Genomic DNA, 16,566 nt, shown 5'->3' with positions numbered 1-16,566 from the left:
GATGTGCTGGGGAAGGGTCTTTGTTTTTTATGGGAGATAAGGAGAGGGCAGGGTGGGGGGGCTAGAGGGTGGGCCCATTCCTTGGGAGGCCACAGAGGAAACAGGACTCTTGGCTACAAAACAGGAGGAGACAGAACATGCAGGGCAGTCTCTGGGGTGGCCCCAGAGCAGGAGCTGGGGCGTTGGCCTGGCTCCAGGGGTGGGTGTGGGGTCCTCCTGGGTCAGCAGGGCCTGCACTCCCAGGCTGGCCTCACCACAGGCTCCCCTAGACTTCCTGGTGAGACCTGACAGGGCCTCAGGGTCTGCAGGTTGGTGCTCCGCGGGACCAGAGGCTCCCTTCACCTTTGAGTCTGTGTCTTTCTTTTTAGTCTCTCTGTCCCTGCCTCTCTCACTCTCCCCTCTGTACCTTGCTCTGCCCAAGCCCCTCAGCAAACCCAGAGGAGAGGCCCAGGGAGCCCTGGGGAGGGAGCCCTGACAGGCCCATGCCGGTTTCCTTTTGTTACCAGCGTTCCTGCTGGAGCTGCCAAGTGTCTGGGCTGCTTAAATGGCTGCTTCCCTGCCTGGGAACGTGGGGCCCTCTGTGGGAAGCACAGCCCCTTTATTCCCGCCTCGGCGGGCCCAGATCTCTGCAGTAGACCATGGAAGTGGGTCTCTCAGGGCCACCCCTTGCAAGAGCTGGACTCCTGTCATGGGGAGGGCTTGGTAGGCTAGAGATTGGGGCCTGTGGGCTGGGTGAGGTTGCCCTGGACACTCTGGGTATTCCAAGGCTCTCGGGATGTTAAAGGGAGAGACTTAGATGATGGCAGAAACAGGGAGTGACAAGGAAGAGGGGATGGCTCCAGGGAGCCACAGACAGAGATAGGGACCCCCACAGAAAGGAAGAGACAGGTGAGGGAGAAGAACTTCAGAGAGGGCTAAGGCCCCACAGAGCCCTGCCCTGCCCTCTCCTCGCCTGGGCTGAGCTGCCTTCAGCTAGCTCTCAGCCAAGAAGACCCCCTACCCCCAAGTTCTTGCAGTTACCCCTACCCCTACGCTCCACCCCTGGCCCATCTCTCTGTGCTTTCACCCAAGCATCTGTGGAGCCAGAGTCCCTGTACCTATGTGCATCACTTTGCCTTCACTGTGTCTCACTTACTCTTCTCTCTGCCCATCAAATACTCCTAAAGGCCTACAGAGTACTGAGAACTAAGCCTTGGGAGGCAGGAAGGATCAGCCCATTGGACAGATGAAGGAACTGAGGCTCGGAAAAGTTAAATGACAGTTGGGAAAGGGTAGACAGGCCAGGCGCAGTGGCTCATGCCGTAATCCCACCCAGCACTTTGGGAGACTGAGATGGGTGGATCCCTTGAGATCAGGAGTTCAAGACCAGCCTGGTCTACGTGGTGAAACTCGTCTCTACTAAAAATACAAAAATTAGCCAGATATGGTGGTGTGTGCCTGTAATCCTGCCTACATGGGAGGCTGAGGCAGGAGAATCTCTTGAACCCGGGAGGCAGAGGTTGCAGTGAGCCGAGATCATGCCACTGCACTCCAGCCTCGGCGATAGAGTGAGACTCTGTCTCAATAAAAAGGGTAAATAAACAGAACCAGGGTTTGAACCTATGCCTGTCTGATGTCTATCCTGAATTCTCATGATGAGATAATTAGGGCTGCCATATGGTGTTGCCTGAGTCTGTGCTGGAGAATGTTTTGGAAAGGCTGCCTTGAGGAGATAGCATTTCAGCAGCCCTGTTTCTACCTTCCTGAGCTCAGTGCCTGGGGATAGTACGATGTGACAAAAGGCTTGCCTGCTGCCGCGTGGGGTCCCTGATTAGAGTCCCCATCCCTCTCTCTAATCACCCTACTCAGGGCCCACACCCTTTTGTTAGCCACCTACTCCAGCTGGCTAGGCTCTGGGATCAGTGTGCAAGCTGGTCACTGGTGCCTAGTGTCACCCCAGAGTGTCTTCAGTTGGTTGGGTTTGGAAGCTGGGCCATAAAGCTCAATTAATCTAGGCTGGGCCTTGGTGGGGTAATTTTCATTACCTGTCATTTACAACTTTGTTTCTGCAGGCAGCATGGTGTGACAACAAAGCTCAGGGGCTCTGGGAGGGTCAGACTGTTGGGGTTCAACTCTCTGCCCTACCAGCAAGGTGACCTTGGGCGAGGCCCTTGACCACCATGAGTCTCAGTTTCTGCAGCTGTATAACGGGGTGACGAACAGTACTTATCTCATAGGATCATTGCAGGGATAAACTGAGCCATGTGAAGGGCTTGGCACAATGTCTAGCTAGTAATCATGCAAACATGTTCGCATTTGTCATTGTTAAACACTTGAGTCTGTGTTCTAGAGAACCCCTTTTGTCCTTCAGAGGGAGATGGAGTCAGCAGGCTGCTTTGTATAATTGCTCATGTTCATGTCTGTGCTTGTCTGGACTGGGTGCTCCCTGAGGGCAGGGATGAGTTCGAGTCATCTGTTTCCTGTTTCACTCCAGCTCTGGGCTGACCTGGAGTGGGGATTCGGTGAACTGCAATGGATGGTGGCTCAGGAGAGAAACTGAGCACAGAAGGGCCACTTGGGAGGCCCCTGGGAGGGCAGCACCTCAGGCCCTCTGGATCATGAGCTGTGTATTCTGAGAGGACAGTGTGCCCTATGAGGTCCCCTCTGAGGGCTAGGCCTGGTTTCATGTCTTGCTGTTTCAGCTCAGCCCTCTGTGTCCACCTCCTTCATGGCTGGCTGGTAGAGGGAGAGAATTCTGAAACGCTGTGTGTTTGCTAAACCTGCAGGTGCCTGGCCTCACCTCCGGATGCTCTGATTTTACAGTCCTGGGACCAAGGCTTTGCCCCTTTGACACCTGGCTGCGGTGACCCCCGCTCCCTGCCTTGCGATTGCCTTGGTGGTGGGAAGCAATGTCACAAAGTCAGTAGGGTATTGAACTCCAGAGTCAGAGAGTCTGGAGGGCAGAGCTCAGCTGTACCACTGTCCCCTGTGTGACCGGGCCAGTGCTGCCACCCTCCTGAATCCCAGTGATCCTGCCTGGGGTTTGGGGGCTGAATGAGATAAGATCAGTGAAGCAACACTCCCATTTTATGAATGTTCCTTTTGCCCCTAGGTCTTCCCTCTGCCCAGTCTCATTTCAAGTTCTTGGGTGGTGGTGACTTCCCTGGGGCAGTCTGCAGGAACCCTGTGTCCATCCCATGCCTCAAGGGACAATCTTTATGCAACTTCCTTGCTGTGGGACCTAACAGAATCCTCTGTCTCTGTCATGCTGACAACCTTGGGTTTGGCACGCTGATTCTGGTTTCCTCTTGGAGAGTTCTAGATAGTCTATTTTACAGATGAGAATGCTGAGGCTCAATGCAGGCAGGCAGCTTGCCAGAGGTCACATGGATACTGAGAAATGAGATTTGGAATTTAGGTCTCTCTCAGGGCCCATAGTAGCATCTGCTTCATTATTTAACTGCCTCCAGTTGTGGCACTGGGGAGAGGGCCTCAAAAGGTGGCTGGCCCCTGAGAGCCCACCTGGGAATCCTGTTGTCAGGTCCTCTGGAATCTGAGGCTTCTTGCAGGCTCTCTTTAGCTCCTAAATATCCCTTTAGGTTAGAGCTTTCCGATCAATGAGCTGTCAAGATGGTTATCTCTGGAGCCCTTGAGAACAGAGCCCTAGGCTAGTAACCTCAAGCCAGATGTAGTTCTATCTGTCTGTCCCAGTGAGCTGAACAAATAGGTATATTTCTCAACGTGTATCATGATGCCAAACAGGCTGGGACACACTGACTGCCCTACACAGTCCCCTCCCTATCCCCCAACATACACACTGGACATGCGCACTCCCCAGAAGGGTTGGGGGTAGGGGTTCGTTTTCTTCTCTGGACGTCAGTCTCTTCATCTGAGGAGTGTGGGCTGAGCTAGTGATGAAAAGGCTATTCTGGCACTGTGAATCTGAGTGCATGAGTCTTGGCACCTAGCATTGGGAGAGAGTGGGGGCTGTCTGGGGCCCAAGCAGCTGGCTAAGAAGCCAAAAACAGTCAAGCAAGGGGGCTGTGGAAAGCAAGAGGTCAGAGGCTACGGCTCAGCCTCAGCTTGATTCTTTGGCTGCATGGGGTCCAGGCAGGAATGCTGGAGGGCTCAAGGTATCTGCTGGTTCCCACTCTGCACTCGCCTGTCAGAGTGGTCCCCTTGTTTACCTAAAGGCCCTCCAGTCTCATTGCTAGCGTTTCAAAGCAAAACCTCCTGAGAAGGGCCACATCTGTCAGCCTCATCAGTCAAACTGAAGGAATGTCCCGGTCAGGATTGGTGGAGCTGCTCTTTTCCTTCCTGAAAGGAAGCTGAGAGTCAGGCCTCAGGGATCTGGGGTAGGGTTGGGGGATCAGGCAGCAGGCAGCAGAGGTATGGAAGGGTGGGATGGTGGGCTACGCCATTTACCTTGTTCATTTGGGCAGCAGGTGAGGGTGTTATGCAGATTGCATGGATGCAGTGGGTAATGGCATAATATACAGGGATGCCTGCTGGCCTGTGTTGCTCTTGTACCCTGGCCTCCTTTCCCCAAATGTCAGCTGTCAATCCCAGCTCTCTCAGGAGAGAGGGAGTCTATCTCACTGGTTCATGGGATCCTGTGACAGGGTCCCTTCCTTAATCTCTAAGACAAACAGGGAGGCTCTTTGGGCTCTGAAATCCTGTGATTCCTGGGAAGGTCTGATTTGGATGTGTTTCTTCCAACCTTGGTGGCGGTAGTAGTGGTGGGATCTCCTCACTGTGTGGTGAGAAGCTGACAGTGACCCCAAAGCTCCTTCCATGTCGTTTCCTACTCCTCCAACAATCCCATGAGATGGGGATCCCACCAGCATCTTGGTGTTAGAGGTGGGAATGTTGGGACTCAGAGGGGTTTGATAACTCGCTTGCTCAAGCTCACACACCTAGGAGCGAGCAGAGCTGGGATTGAAGCCTGGGATTTTGTTTTTGTTTTTTGTTTTGTTTTGTTTTGAGACAGACTTTTGCTCTCGTTGCCTACGCTGGAGTGCAGTGGCACAATCTCAGCTCACTGCAACCGCTGCCTCCTGGGTTCAAGCAGTTCTCCTGCCTCAGCTTCCTGAGTAGCTGAGATTACAGGCACCTGCCACCACGCCCAGCTCATTTTTTGTATTTTTAGTAGAGATGGAGTTTCACCATGTTGGCCAGGTTGGTCTCGAACTCCTGACCTTAGGTGATCTGCCCGCCTCGGCCTCCCAAAATGCTGGGATTACAGGTATGAGCCACGGTGGCTGGGCTGAACCCTAGGTCTAAAGGAAACCTGAGGCCCTCATTCTGCTTATGCTCACTCTTCTCCTGTTGCCCAGAGTAGCAGCTATTTTTTTTTTTTTCTGGTGGGTGGGGGTTAATATCAACAATAAGAGTAAGACCAGAGATTGAAAAATAAGATAGTGAGAGGTCAAAAAGCCAGGCCCTGTTGTCAGCAGGGGTTTCAGGAAATACATCACCTGTCCAATATGAAAACAAACACAGCCGTCTGTGCCCAGTCTCTTCCCATGAGTGATCAGAACAAAGTCCAGAGGACCAGAGAGCTGGTGGCCAAGAACCAGCTTGCAGGTGGAGTGCCTGTGGATGGGCTGGCGTCCAGGGCACAATAGCCCAGCCAGGCTTTCTCACTCCCCTTTCTGCCCGACTGGGCAGACCGAGCTCCCATGGGATCGGATGCCCAACTCGCCAAACTGGCTGGATCTCTGGGTCTCAGGCAGTTCCCAGTGGCACAGCCTGGAGGCTAGGGGCAGAGGCTCCTCCTTCCTTAGGTGGCCCAGCCTGGTCCTGCTTGTCCGCCAAGCCCCTCACCCAGAAGCAGCAGTAGTGCTGCTTCTTCTGGCACGGAGCCTCTCCAGGGTGGGCACATGGCTGAAGACTAGATCAGGCCTCAGAGGGCTTCAGACTGTTGGTCATGAAAGCAACAACTTTTCCAGATCATCATCATCACCATAGTTGGTAACTTACTGGGTGCCAGGCACTTTGTAGATACAAACTCTTTAAGCCTGACCACAACCCATTATTAAGTTCATTTTACAGGTGGGAAAGCTGAGGCACAGTGGTAAGGTGATCACCCAAGGCTACACAGCTGGCAAGGTGTGGCAGATGTGGCATCTTCAGGCAGGGAGAGTGGGAGGAGAGGGCCAGGCACCAGCATAGATTGCGCCCTACTATGCACTAGCCTGATGGTGGTTCACCTTCATGCCTGCGGTGGGTGGGCTGGGTTGGCATCCCCATCTGTGGATAAGGGAGCAGCTCTGCAGTGTTTCCCAAGGTCATGTGGCAGATACCCGGCAGAGCCAGGGGTGGAGTCAAGGACCGTCTCTGTGATTCTGAGTCCAGTATTTCTTATCCCTCCCATGTGGGAGCCCCAGTGTGCAGGGACAGGGCCGCAGGTAGGGAAAGGAGCTCTGGACTGGGAATCTTAAGTTCTCTACTTCATGCTTAGCTCAAGCTTGCTGTGCCACCTGCCATCTCTTACTCTCTCTGGCTCCTCTGAAAAGTGCAGTGATCTCAAAGGTCTTCTCATGCACAGTAATATTGCTCTGGGGTAATAGACTGGAGTGGAAGGAGCCTTGAGGCAGTCCAGGTTGGAAGACGGTGCAGGGAGCTTCATGAGACACTGTTTTTCAGATGCCAGAGTGCCAGGCAGATTCTCTCTGGCCAGGCGCTGCTGCACCAGAAACACCAGGCCTGCCTGCACCCCGCTGAGGAGCAGAGGGGCTGGCCTGTGTGAGGAATGGAGCCATGGCAGTGGGTCTCAATATACTGGAACCCCCTGGAGAACTGAAGAAACCCTGATCCCCAGGCTGCAGCCCAGAACAACTCATCAGGGTCTCTGGCAGTGGGGGCCAGGCATCAATAACTTTCAGAACTCCCGGGGTAATTCCTGTGTGCAGCCAAGGCTGGGGACCACCACTCTAGGGCATTTAGGAGAAGGGGGCAGAGAAAACCTTGGCCCCAGGTGGGCTTTCCAGGGTCTGTGACCTCCTGAAATTGGAAGGAAGTGTGTGCCTGCCCATCTGTGTGCATCTTTCTAGGGAGAGTTCGCAGCTTCCGTCAGCTTTTCTGACCCAAAGGAGATTAAAATACTTGCTTGACCCCAGGCATTTGAGACAAGTCTGGGCAATAAAGTGAGACCCCATTTCTACAAAATAATCAGCCAGGCATGGTGGAGTGTACCTGTGGTCCCAACTCTATGGGAGGCTGAGGCAGGAGGATCACGGAAGCCCAGGAGGTTTAGGCTGCAGTGAGCTGTGTTTACAGCATTGCACTCCAGCCTTGGCAACAGAGCAGAGTGAGGTCCTGTCTCAACAAATATACATATTTTTAAAAACCCTGGCTGAGTGCGGTGGCTCACGCCTGTAATCCCAGCACTTCTGGAGGCCGAGGTGGGCAGATCACGAGGTCAGGAGATTGAGACCATCCTGGCTATCATGGTGAAACCCTGTCTACTAAAAATAAAATTAGCCAGGCATGGTGGCGGGTGCCTGTAGTCCCAGCTACTCGGGAGGCTGAGGCAGGAGAATGGTGTGAACCCGGGAGGCGGAGCTTGCAGTGAGCTGAGATTGCGCCACTGCACTCCAGCCTGGGTGACAGAGCGAGACTCCGTCTAAAAAAAAAAAAAAAAATCCTATCTTAGGGGTAAGCAACCCATCTCTACCTCAATCCAGTGATCTCATTCCTGCTCTCTCTAGACCTCCCTTTTTTCTCCTGCTTCCTAAAAACGCACACTGAGAGCTTCTTATACACAAGGCACTGTTCTGGGCTCTGGGACACAGGGTGAGTGGGACAGGTGCAGCCCCTCCCCTTGAGGAGCCCATATTCTAGTGGTGGATGCAGACACACTAGTGCACAAATAGGCTACTGCAGTGAGGGTGCTGTGTAACAACCCAGATGTCAACCCGGGCTGCTCCTTTGAGTCTCCTGGGGAGCCCAGCCCTACCCCTAGAGATCCTGATGACTTGGTGGGGGCAGGGGGCCTGGGCATGGCCTATGTTGATTGTAATGAGCAGCTGGAGTTGAGGCCTTCTGAATAGTTGGGTGTTTAGGGGGGGCCTTTGGGAGGAGGGATGTCAGACTTCTGAGCCAAGGCCTGCGGGGAAATACGGGAAAAGAGTAATTCTGGCAGAGAAACCCTTTTGTAAAGGCCCTCCAGTGGGTATAAGGGCCCGATATACCAGGACAACAGGAAAGAGGCCACGTGAGACTGTAGGGGGAAGAGGACAGAGGAGTGGCAACCCCGGCAGGGCCCCGCTGGCCACACAGGGAGCCTGGATTTATAGTGAATATGTCTTCAGCCACATTACTTTTGGAGAGTCACAGACAGGAGTGACGAGATCTGGGTCTTGTTTTTCAGAGTCCTCCCTGCTGCTGTGTGGACGACACGTGGGCACGGGCAGACGTGGGCCCTGTGACCAGCTGCACTGGTTTCGTGGAAGGTAAGCCCTGGGCCGAGAGGAGTGGTGGGTTGGAGGGGACACACTCAGGCTGTGGGGCGAGGAAGGCAGAGACCTAGCATGCCCTCAGGTGTTCAGTCTGAGCCACCTGGTGGGTGGAGGGACCATTTCTTCCCCCTCTCTGGCTCCTACAGCATATAGAGTCCTGGAGTGCTGGTCCCTGGGGAGGCTCGGCAGCAGGTCCTGGCATTCAGAGCTGGCCCAGGGTTGAGCACCTCACACCCCCCCGACCTGCCCTGTGGGCAAGGGCAGAAGAGGCCTGAGAATAGTCCCTGCAGACTCAGGGGCAGTGGATCTTAGACTACCTTCAGGTGGCCAAGAACTTGAAGGCCCTGGTGTTCTTTGTGGCAGTCCCTCCATCTGTCTGTCCATCCATCCGTCCACCTACCTACTTATCCATCCCTGCATCCACCCAGTCTTTCATTCGGCAGCGTTTGTTGGGAGTCTGCCTTGTTCTCATAAATAACATAGTCTCCCCTTCAAGGTATCACAGTCCTCAGGGGAAATGGACAGGCAAGTAGAAAGTGACTGTGCAGCACTTCGTTACAGGAACTGTCGTTTATCCACAGCTGACTGTGTGGCAGGCATTTTGCCCATACGATCTAATCTAACGTCTGGACAAATCTTCAAAGTAGGGTTTGGGTTTTTGTTGTTGTTGTTGTTGTTTTTGGAGATGGAGTCTTGCTCTGTCACCCAGGCTGGAGTGCAGTGGTGCGATCTCGGCTCACTGCAACCTCCGCCTCCTGGGTTCAAGCGATTCCTCTGCCTCAGCCTCCCGAGTAGCTGGGACTGCAGGCACCCGCCACCATGCCCAGCTAATTTTTGTATTTTTAGTAAACAGGGGTTTCACCATGTTGGCCAGGCTGGTCTCGAACTCCTGACCTCGTGATCCGCCTGCCTCGACCTCCCAAAGTGCTGGGGTGACAGACTTCAGCCACCGCACCCAGGCTGCAAAATAGGTTTTATCTTTGTCACTTCACAGACGAGTAAAGTGAGGCTCAGAGAGGTTAAGTCACTTGTCTATGGTCACACAGCTAGGAGGCATTAGAACTGCATTCAAATCCAAGGCAGCCTGATGCCAGAGCCTGTTCATGGAGCTGCTCTGGTCTCCAGTGCCACTGGAAGGAAGGAGAGAGGGAGTGGCCCTAACCACCATGTGTCTTGGGGGTCAGGGGTTGGCAGTGGTAGTGATGACAAAGCTGGCTGGAGTAGGAAGTTTCCTGGAAGTGTTGATTTCGGAGATGAGTGTTAAATGATGAGTAGAAGTTGGCAAAATATTAATATAATAATTTTATTATACAAACTGATTTGGCATAAAATGATATATTTGGTCAATTAAACTTGTAGTTGCTCAGAAATGGTCAATTTACCTGGTGTCAAGTATAACATAAGATCAGCACCTCACCGGGCACAGTGGCTCACGCCTATAATCCCAGCACTTTGGGAGGCCTAGGCAGGTGTATCACCTGAGGTCAAGAGTTCAAGACCAGCCTGGCCAACACGGCAAAACCCTGTCTCTGCTAAATACACAAAAGTTAGCCAGGTATGATGGCACACACCTGTAATCCCAGCTACTCTGGAGGCTGAAGCAGGAGACTCACTTGACCCTAGGAGACCGAGGTTGCCATGAGCCAAGATCGTGCCACTGCACTCCAGCCTAGGTGACAAAGCAAGAGTGAGAGTGCCTCAAAACAACAACCACCACCATAACAAAGATCAGTACCTCCATCCTGCTGCTCACCGTTCTCTGTGACTGTTCTGGAAGTTTCCTATAAGATGTGCTTGCATCTCATTCCCTTGAATTGTCGGTGTTTTTAACACAGGAAAGCTTGAGCAGACTCTCCAGTGTTTACCAAAAGTATACACAAGAAAGCATAACATTGGAGGACATTCTTTTGGTTTAAGATCATCTGTAAATTAAATCCTCATCCCTCGCTTCTCCTGCAAGTACTGAGTCAACTGATGATGATACAGATGTCGGCCTCAGCTCTGGGTCACCGAGTCCCGACTGTACCAGGCGCTGACCTCACTCCCTCTTCAGGACGGGAGTCCAGTTGGGAGTTCCACTCCCCTAGGAGATGAATGAGGCCCCGGAAGTCCCTCCTCTGTGGCCACACATTGGCAAAGTCAGGATTTGAACCCTTGTTCAAGGATCCTGTGTCTTCTCTCTCTAAGTCACAATCAATTCCTGCCACCCCACTAGATGTTTTCTTTCTCCAAAGTTCCCATGCCAAGGGTGGTCCTGACCCTTGCTGCCTCTTTTTTTTTTGAGACGGAGTTTCACTCTGTCACCCAGGCTGAAGCGTAGTGGTGCAATCTCGGCTCACTGCAAGCTCCACCTCCTGGGTTTACACCATTCTCCTGCCTCAGCCACCTGAGTAGCTGGGACTACAGGCTCCCGTCACCATGCCCGGCTAATTTTTTGTATTTTTGTAGAGATGGGGTTTCACCGTGTTAGCCAAGATGGTCTCGATCTCCTGACCTTGTGATCCGCCCACCTCAGCCTCCCAAAGTGCTGGGATTACAGGAGTGAGCCACTGCGCCCGGCAACCCTTGCTGCCTCTTACAGAGACTTGCGGGTGCACCATTTGATCCCCTACACCAGGGGCCGGGAGGCTTTTTCTGTAAAGGGCCAGACAGACCAGTAGGCATGGCTGTGTGCAGAAATTTAGATTCCATGTAATTTTCATGCATTAAAGAATCTTTTTATTTTTCTTTTAACTGTTTAAAAATATGAAATCTGGGCCAGGCACAGTGGCTCACGCCTGTAATGCCAGCACTTTGGGAGGCCAAGGCAGGCGGATCACAAGGTCAGGAGATCAAGACCATCCTGGCTAACACAGTGAAACCCCATCTCTACTAAAAATACAAAAACAAAATTAGCCGAGTGTGGTGGCGGGCGCCTGTAGTCCCAGCTACTCTGGAGACTGAAGCAGGAGAATGGCGCGAACCCAGGAGGCGGAGCTTGCAGTGAGCCAAGATCGTGCCACTGCACTCCAGGCTGGGCAACAGAGAGAGACTCTGTCTCAAAAAAAAAAAAAAGAGAGAAATCTGTTCTTAGCTCAGAAGCTGTATAAAAACCAGGCAGGGGGGCTGGATTTGGTCTGCAGGCTGCAGTTTACCAACCCTGGCTCCACACCAATCCTTATTTCTGTCTCATGAATGGCAGACTGAGACTCCGCTCTCAGTATGGGAGGGCAGATCCAGGCATAACCCCTGGCCTTCTGAATTCAACCTTGGGAGTTCTTTGAACCTTGGAGGTGGTTGCGGATTCCTTGAAGTTGATGCCACAGCCCATCATGGGTGACCTGGGTGTGTCCCCGCCTCGGGCTGAGCTGACTCCCTTGTCTGTGTGGGATTGCATCTCCTGCTGAGTGTGGAGACTGTTCTTCACCCTCTGCTCCCTGTCACTTTGAAGGCAGAAGCATCTGCACTTGCAGGGCAGGAAGACTTTGTCTTCTGGATCTTGGCCAGTGTGCCTGGGAGCCGCCCATCCCAGGTTCCAGTTATCAGCACCTTCTCCCTTAGGTGATGTCCAGATACCTCTGGGTCTGTCCCACTTGACTGGGCTGCCTGGCTCTCATTTCAGCATTCAGACCCACCCAGCTGCCTCCTGTGTGGGTTGGAGCCCATGGGTGGTGTAAGGGGCCAGGCGGCCTGGGCCCTGTCTTTGCCGGTCCTCCTACTTGTGACCTTGGGCGGCTCCTTCTCTCCTCTGTGCCTCTGTTTGCACATAGAGGTTCTGAAGAGCTTAGCCCAGTGCCTGATACAATTTGTGTGCGTGACCAAGGGACCAGCCAAGCTTGCCCAGGGTCTGGAATATCATGGGAATACCAGCCCAGCCACGTCAGCCTTGGTGACGAGGTTTCCCAGCTTCCTCCTTGCCCTCCAAGCAAAGCTCCTCTGAGCAGCCCTTTCATCCTTACATCTAACTGGACAAGGGAAACCCAGCCATCCCCAGAGATCCCTTTATAATCCCAGCTACCGCCCAGAAGGGACCACTTCACAGAAGAAAGATCTTGGGCTCTGAAAACCACTGCCACTTATGAGCTGTGTGATTTGGACAAGTTACTGAACCTGTCTGAGCCTCTGGTCTGCCAGGGACAGAAATACTTCCTGGACTGCTTCTGAGGATGATGGGAGATGATGTCTGAAAATGGCCACTTGTAGTGGTTGCTAATCCCTGGCGGCCACTCCTTCTCCTTATAGACGTCATACTTACTCTTATTTTTGTTTTTTTGTTTTTGTTTTTGTTTTTTTTTGAGACCGTCTCGCTCTGTTGCCCAGGCTGGAGTACAGTGGCGCAATCTCGGCTCACTGCAACCTCCGCCTCCTGGGTTCAAGCAATTCTTGTGCCTCGGCCTCCTAAGTAGCTGGGATTACAGGCACTCACCACCACGCCCGACTGATTTTGTGTTTTCAGTGGAGATGGGGTTTCACCATGTTGGTCAGGCTGGTCTTGAACTCCCGACCTCAGGTGTTCTGCCAGCCTTGGCCTCCCAAAGTGCTGGGATTACAGGTGTGAGCCACCGCGCCCAGCCTATACTTACTCTTTTTCTAAAAGCTGCCCTTTGCTGAATGCCCCCCCGCGGGGCTGAGCAGAGGACGTGTGAGCTGGAAAGTGTAGAAACCCCTTTCCCGGACTTTCTGAAACTGCAACACCATGGATCTGACTCAGGGTTGCCAAAGAACTGTTTCCACACTTCTCCAATTTCACAAGGATGCCAATGGCCCCGTTGCCAAGACGCGTAGTTAGTTGCTGGACTGCAGTTCGTGGATGATCTTGTGGTGAAGGGGTGTCTTAGCTACTGCTGCTTGGGCACTGAACCTGGGTTGGTCTCTCGGGGCATGCCCCATGTTGTTTACTAGAAGGAGACCTGGTCAGGCTGAAACACAGCAGATCTGTGGTAGGAAAGAAAAACAGATGTCGCCTGGCTTTGGGAAAGAATCTCTCTTCTCTTGCTGTTTTGTTCCTGAAGTTTGTGAAGTACCTGTGGTGTGTCAGGCTCTGTGCTGGGAGGTGAGAGACAGGAAAAACAATAGCTATCCTTGATGCAGTGCAGAGCCCCAGGAGGCCTTCCTAGACCAGGACGGGGTTTGGGCATCGAAGATCTCTGGCTTTCTGGGCACAGGGAAGTCATGTTTTCTCCTCTCTAGGTCTGCGGAGTTGTCCAGGCTGCGCTGCCCTGGCTCCTGAGTCACTGCCATCTCTGCAATTCTCAAATCCAGGCCTTGGAGCCCCCTAGACTGGAAGAGCCATTTAGTCTAATCTCCCTATGTAGCACTTAAATCCCCCATGAGTATTTTTTTAGACTTTGCTTCCATGCCACTTGGGAGGGGAAGCTCACTACCACCTAGGCAGCTTTTTCCTAACTTGGGCAGCTTTGCTTCCTGTGATACCTCCCAAATCTGCCCTTTAGAAAGGCACTTAAAGAAACCTTCCTCTAACAAAGCTGTTAGAGGAAAGAAAACTGGACTGGACCCCTTGGGAGGTCATGAGCCCTCCTTATTAGCCACCTTCCCCATCACCAGAGATGTGTGAAGTGGGAGCTAAGCTCCCACTTGACAAGGAGGATGGAGGATTGTTGATTGTTAGCATGTCCAGAAAAGAGTAGGGAACCTGTGTGTAGCTGGGGAAATTGAAGACTTTCAAGCGGTGCCGGAGGAAGAAGGAATGAAGCCCAGGCTCTGGCTTTCCTTTCCCTTTGCTCTGTGGCCTGCCCTTCCCCCTCCATAAGGCAGGGAAACACAAGTGGGCCTGGTGCCTTCCCCTCCACCCCCCAGCCCAGCTTTGCCCATGCAGCTGTCCCAGGCCAGCTGTCCAGGCCCCAGCTGCCCGGCAATGCTGGCTCCCTTTGCCCCACAGGGTCTGAAGGCTGACGGTTGGCACTCCTTGATTTTCTGGCCTCTGAGTTAGGGTGAGGACAGTCAGCTTCCAGCTTCCCTCTTCCTCCTGGGGCCCTCCCCTCGCCTGGGGTCTTTTGGAGTGGAGGGGGCACAGCATGCCAACGCATGGTTTGTGTCATTTCAGAAGCACAGCTTGTGTCATCGGGGAGACTGTGAAAACTTGGAAACAACCTGTGTGTCTGATCTTAGAGTATCAGTTACACGCTTTATGGGATGGCCACATCTGGGACTTTAACCTGGGGCCACTGGGGTTCCTGAATGGGTTTCCTGAGGTCCACGAACTCCCAGAAATTATTAGCATCACAAAATGCTAACTACACATGAATTTTTGGGGGGACTCTGTGAGCCCCCAAATGTTAATAAGTACTAATAGGATGGAAGCCTATGCAACATATGAAACTATGAAGAGCATTTTATCAACATACAGAGAGTGAAGATCATAGAATTAAAAAAAAGGTCTACAAAACACTATACAGAATGAGCCCAGTTTTGTTTAGAACCATTCGTTATACACACACACACACACACAAACACACACACACACACATACATACACACACATGAATTATAGCTACTAAAATGATGACAGCTTTTAATCTCTGGGGTGAGATACATTTTGCTTGATTTCTGTTTTTTCTGTATTTGTTGGGTGTTCTACAATGCATGTTTATTCCCTTTGTAATAAGAAGCCGGGACACTCCCCCATTTTCTGAGAAGCCAGAATTCCCCTTCTCACCTTGGCAGACCCCACAACTCCCAGCCCTTAGTCCCAGAGGGAGTCTGTGGAACAAGCACAGGTCTCACCTCTGGGTATCTGTCAATGGATCACTAACTTCCTGGCCCCCTGACTTCCAACAGAGTCCATCTGTGCAAGTTTCAGAGCCTGGGTCATGGAGGTAAGGGGTGAGGGTCTCCCTCTGTCATTTTGCTCCCACCAGCCCCAACCCCAGTGCAGTGGCTGACCCAGAGCCTAACTGCCAAGCATCAGGTGCCTGGCACACGAGACTACTCATGGGACCCCATTTCCTAGGTGTGTGTCTTTGGGCTAGTTGTCTAACCTCTCTGGGCCTCTGCATCCTATAAGACAGGGACAGGGTTAGTACCCACCTCCTGGGCTTGCTGCAAGGGCAGACTGAGCTGATCCCCTCACTGGCCTGCCTGCTTTCTCTCTTCCCCCAGGAAGCTCCAGGACTGGCAGGATGGGCTCAGCCTGTATCAAAGTCACCAAATATTTTCTCTTCCTCTTCAACTTGATCTTCTTTGTAAGTATGTCCCGTGCCGCCCTGACCACCTCCGAAAAGATTCTCCTCCCAGGGGCGTCCCAGCCTGACTCCTTCCAGAGCCGACTGGGCTGGGGATTGGGGGGATTTGGTGGGTGGGAACTGAGGACGAACTATCTCCAATGGAACCTGCTGGGGATAGCAAGGAGATTCCCCAGCATTCCCAGCTGGTCCTTTGACAAAGCACTAGATTCCTGACCCGGCCTTCCCCTCTCCTAGATCACCCAAAGCCTGGGCTGGCCAGGGCTGGAGGTGGGTATGGGGAGGGAGAGGAGAGCCCCTGGGCATCCCCCTAACTCAACAGCAGGAGCTGCTAGAAGAAGCCTCTTAGCATCTCTCTAGTCCCGCCCTGGACCCCACCCTGCCCACGTGAAGAACTGACCTGTTACAGTTCGAGGCCCCAGTTGCCGCATCACACCCCCATCCCTGTCTTGGGAAGGTATTTTCCTGAGCTCTCATAGAGTGACCAACAGGGCGCCAGGCTTTGGGCTAGCGAAGGGCACATACCTCCTTCCCCAGAACCACCCCAGCAGATGGGCCGTCCAGAGGTCAGCTCTGTGGACACTGACCGCTGATTTTCCCAGGGCCTCGGTTTTCCTCTCTGGCCTGGCATGGACTGCTTCTCGCCTTGGAGTTGCCGGGATGGTAGGGTGTGTGTGTGTGAGAGTGTGTCGTGAGGGGGCAGTACCCTGGAGAGGACTTCATAGCCTCGGAGTAGCGTTGGGGGCACTGGCTTCTCCGTGTTGATGGTCTACCCGATAATGTTAAAAAAAAAAAAATCAGATTGTACAGTAGGATGTTTCTTATGATCCAAAGTTTTAAATGTACATATTCATAAAAAAGTGAATATTTTTGAGAGGAGAAGAAAACACCTCTGAATGTTAATGTTGGAATTCTTGGGAATTTTTATTTTATTCTTTATGCAT

General features: G+C 52.8%; 1 protein-coding gene across 5 annotated transcripts in view; it reads left to right on the top strand.

The window, feature by feature from the left end:
* The window catches only part of CD82 (CD82 molecule), a 55,232-nt gene that overhangs the window by 13,606 nt on the left and 25,060 nt on the right, over window positions 1-16,566 (top strand). For 4 of the 5 annotated variants that reach the window (XM_033208252.1, XM_033208254.1, XM_033208253.1 and 1 more), the window contains 2 exons: window positions 8,354-8,435; window positions 15,540-15,622. In XM_033208252.1, the coding sequence (XP_033064143.1) occupies window positions 15,560-15,622 (63 nt within the window). In that variant the 5' untranslated portion in view covers window positions 8,354-8,435; window positions 15,540-15,559. The remainder of the gene's footprint in view (window positions 1-8,353; window positions 8,436-15,539; window positions 15,623-16,566) is intronic. The other variant, XM_033208256.1, reaches the window with a different exon arrangement.

Source organism: Trachypithecus francoisi, unplaced genomic scaffold (genome assembly GCF_009764315.1).
Source record: "Trachypithecus francoisi isolate TF-2019V2 unplaced genomic scaffold, Tfra_2.0 Lachesis_group8, whole genome shotgun sequence".
NCBI lineage: Eukaryota > Metazoa > Chordata > Mammalia > Primates > Cercopithecidae > Trachypithecus > Trachypithecus francoisi.
Note: the sequence above shows the minus strand (reverse complement) of the source record. Positions and strands in the feature narration are given on the sequence as shown.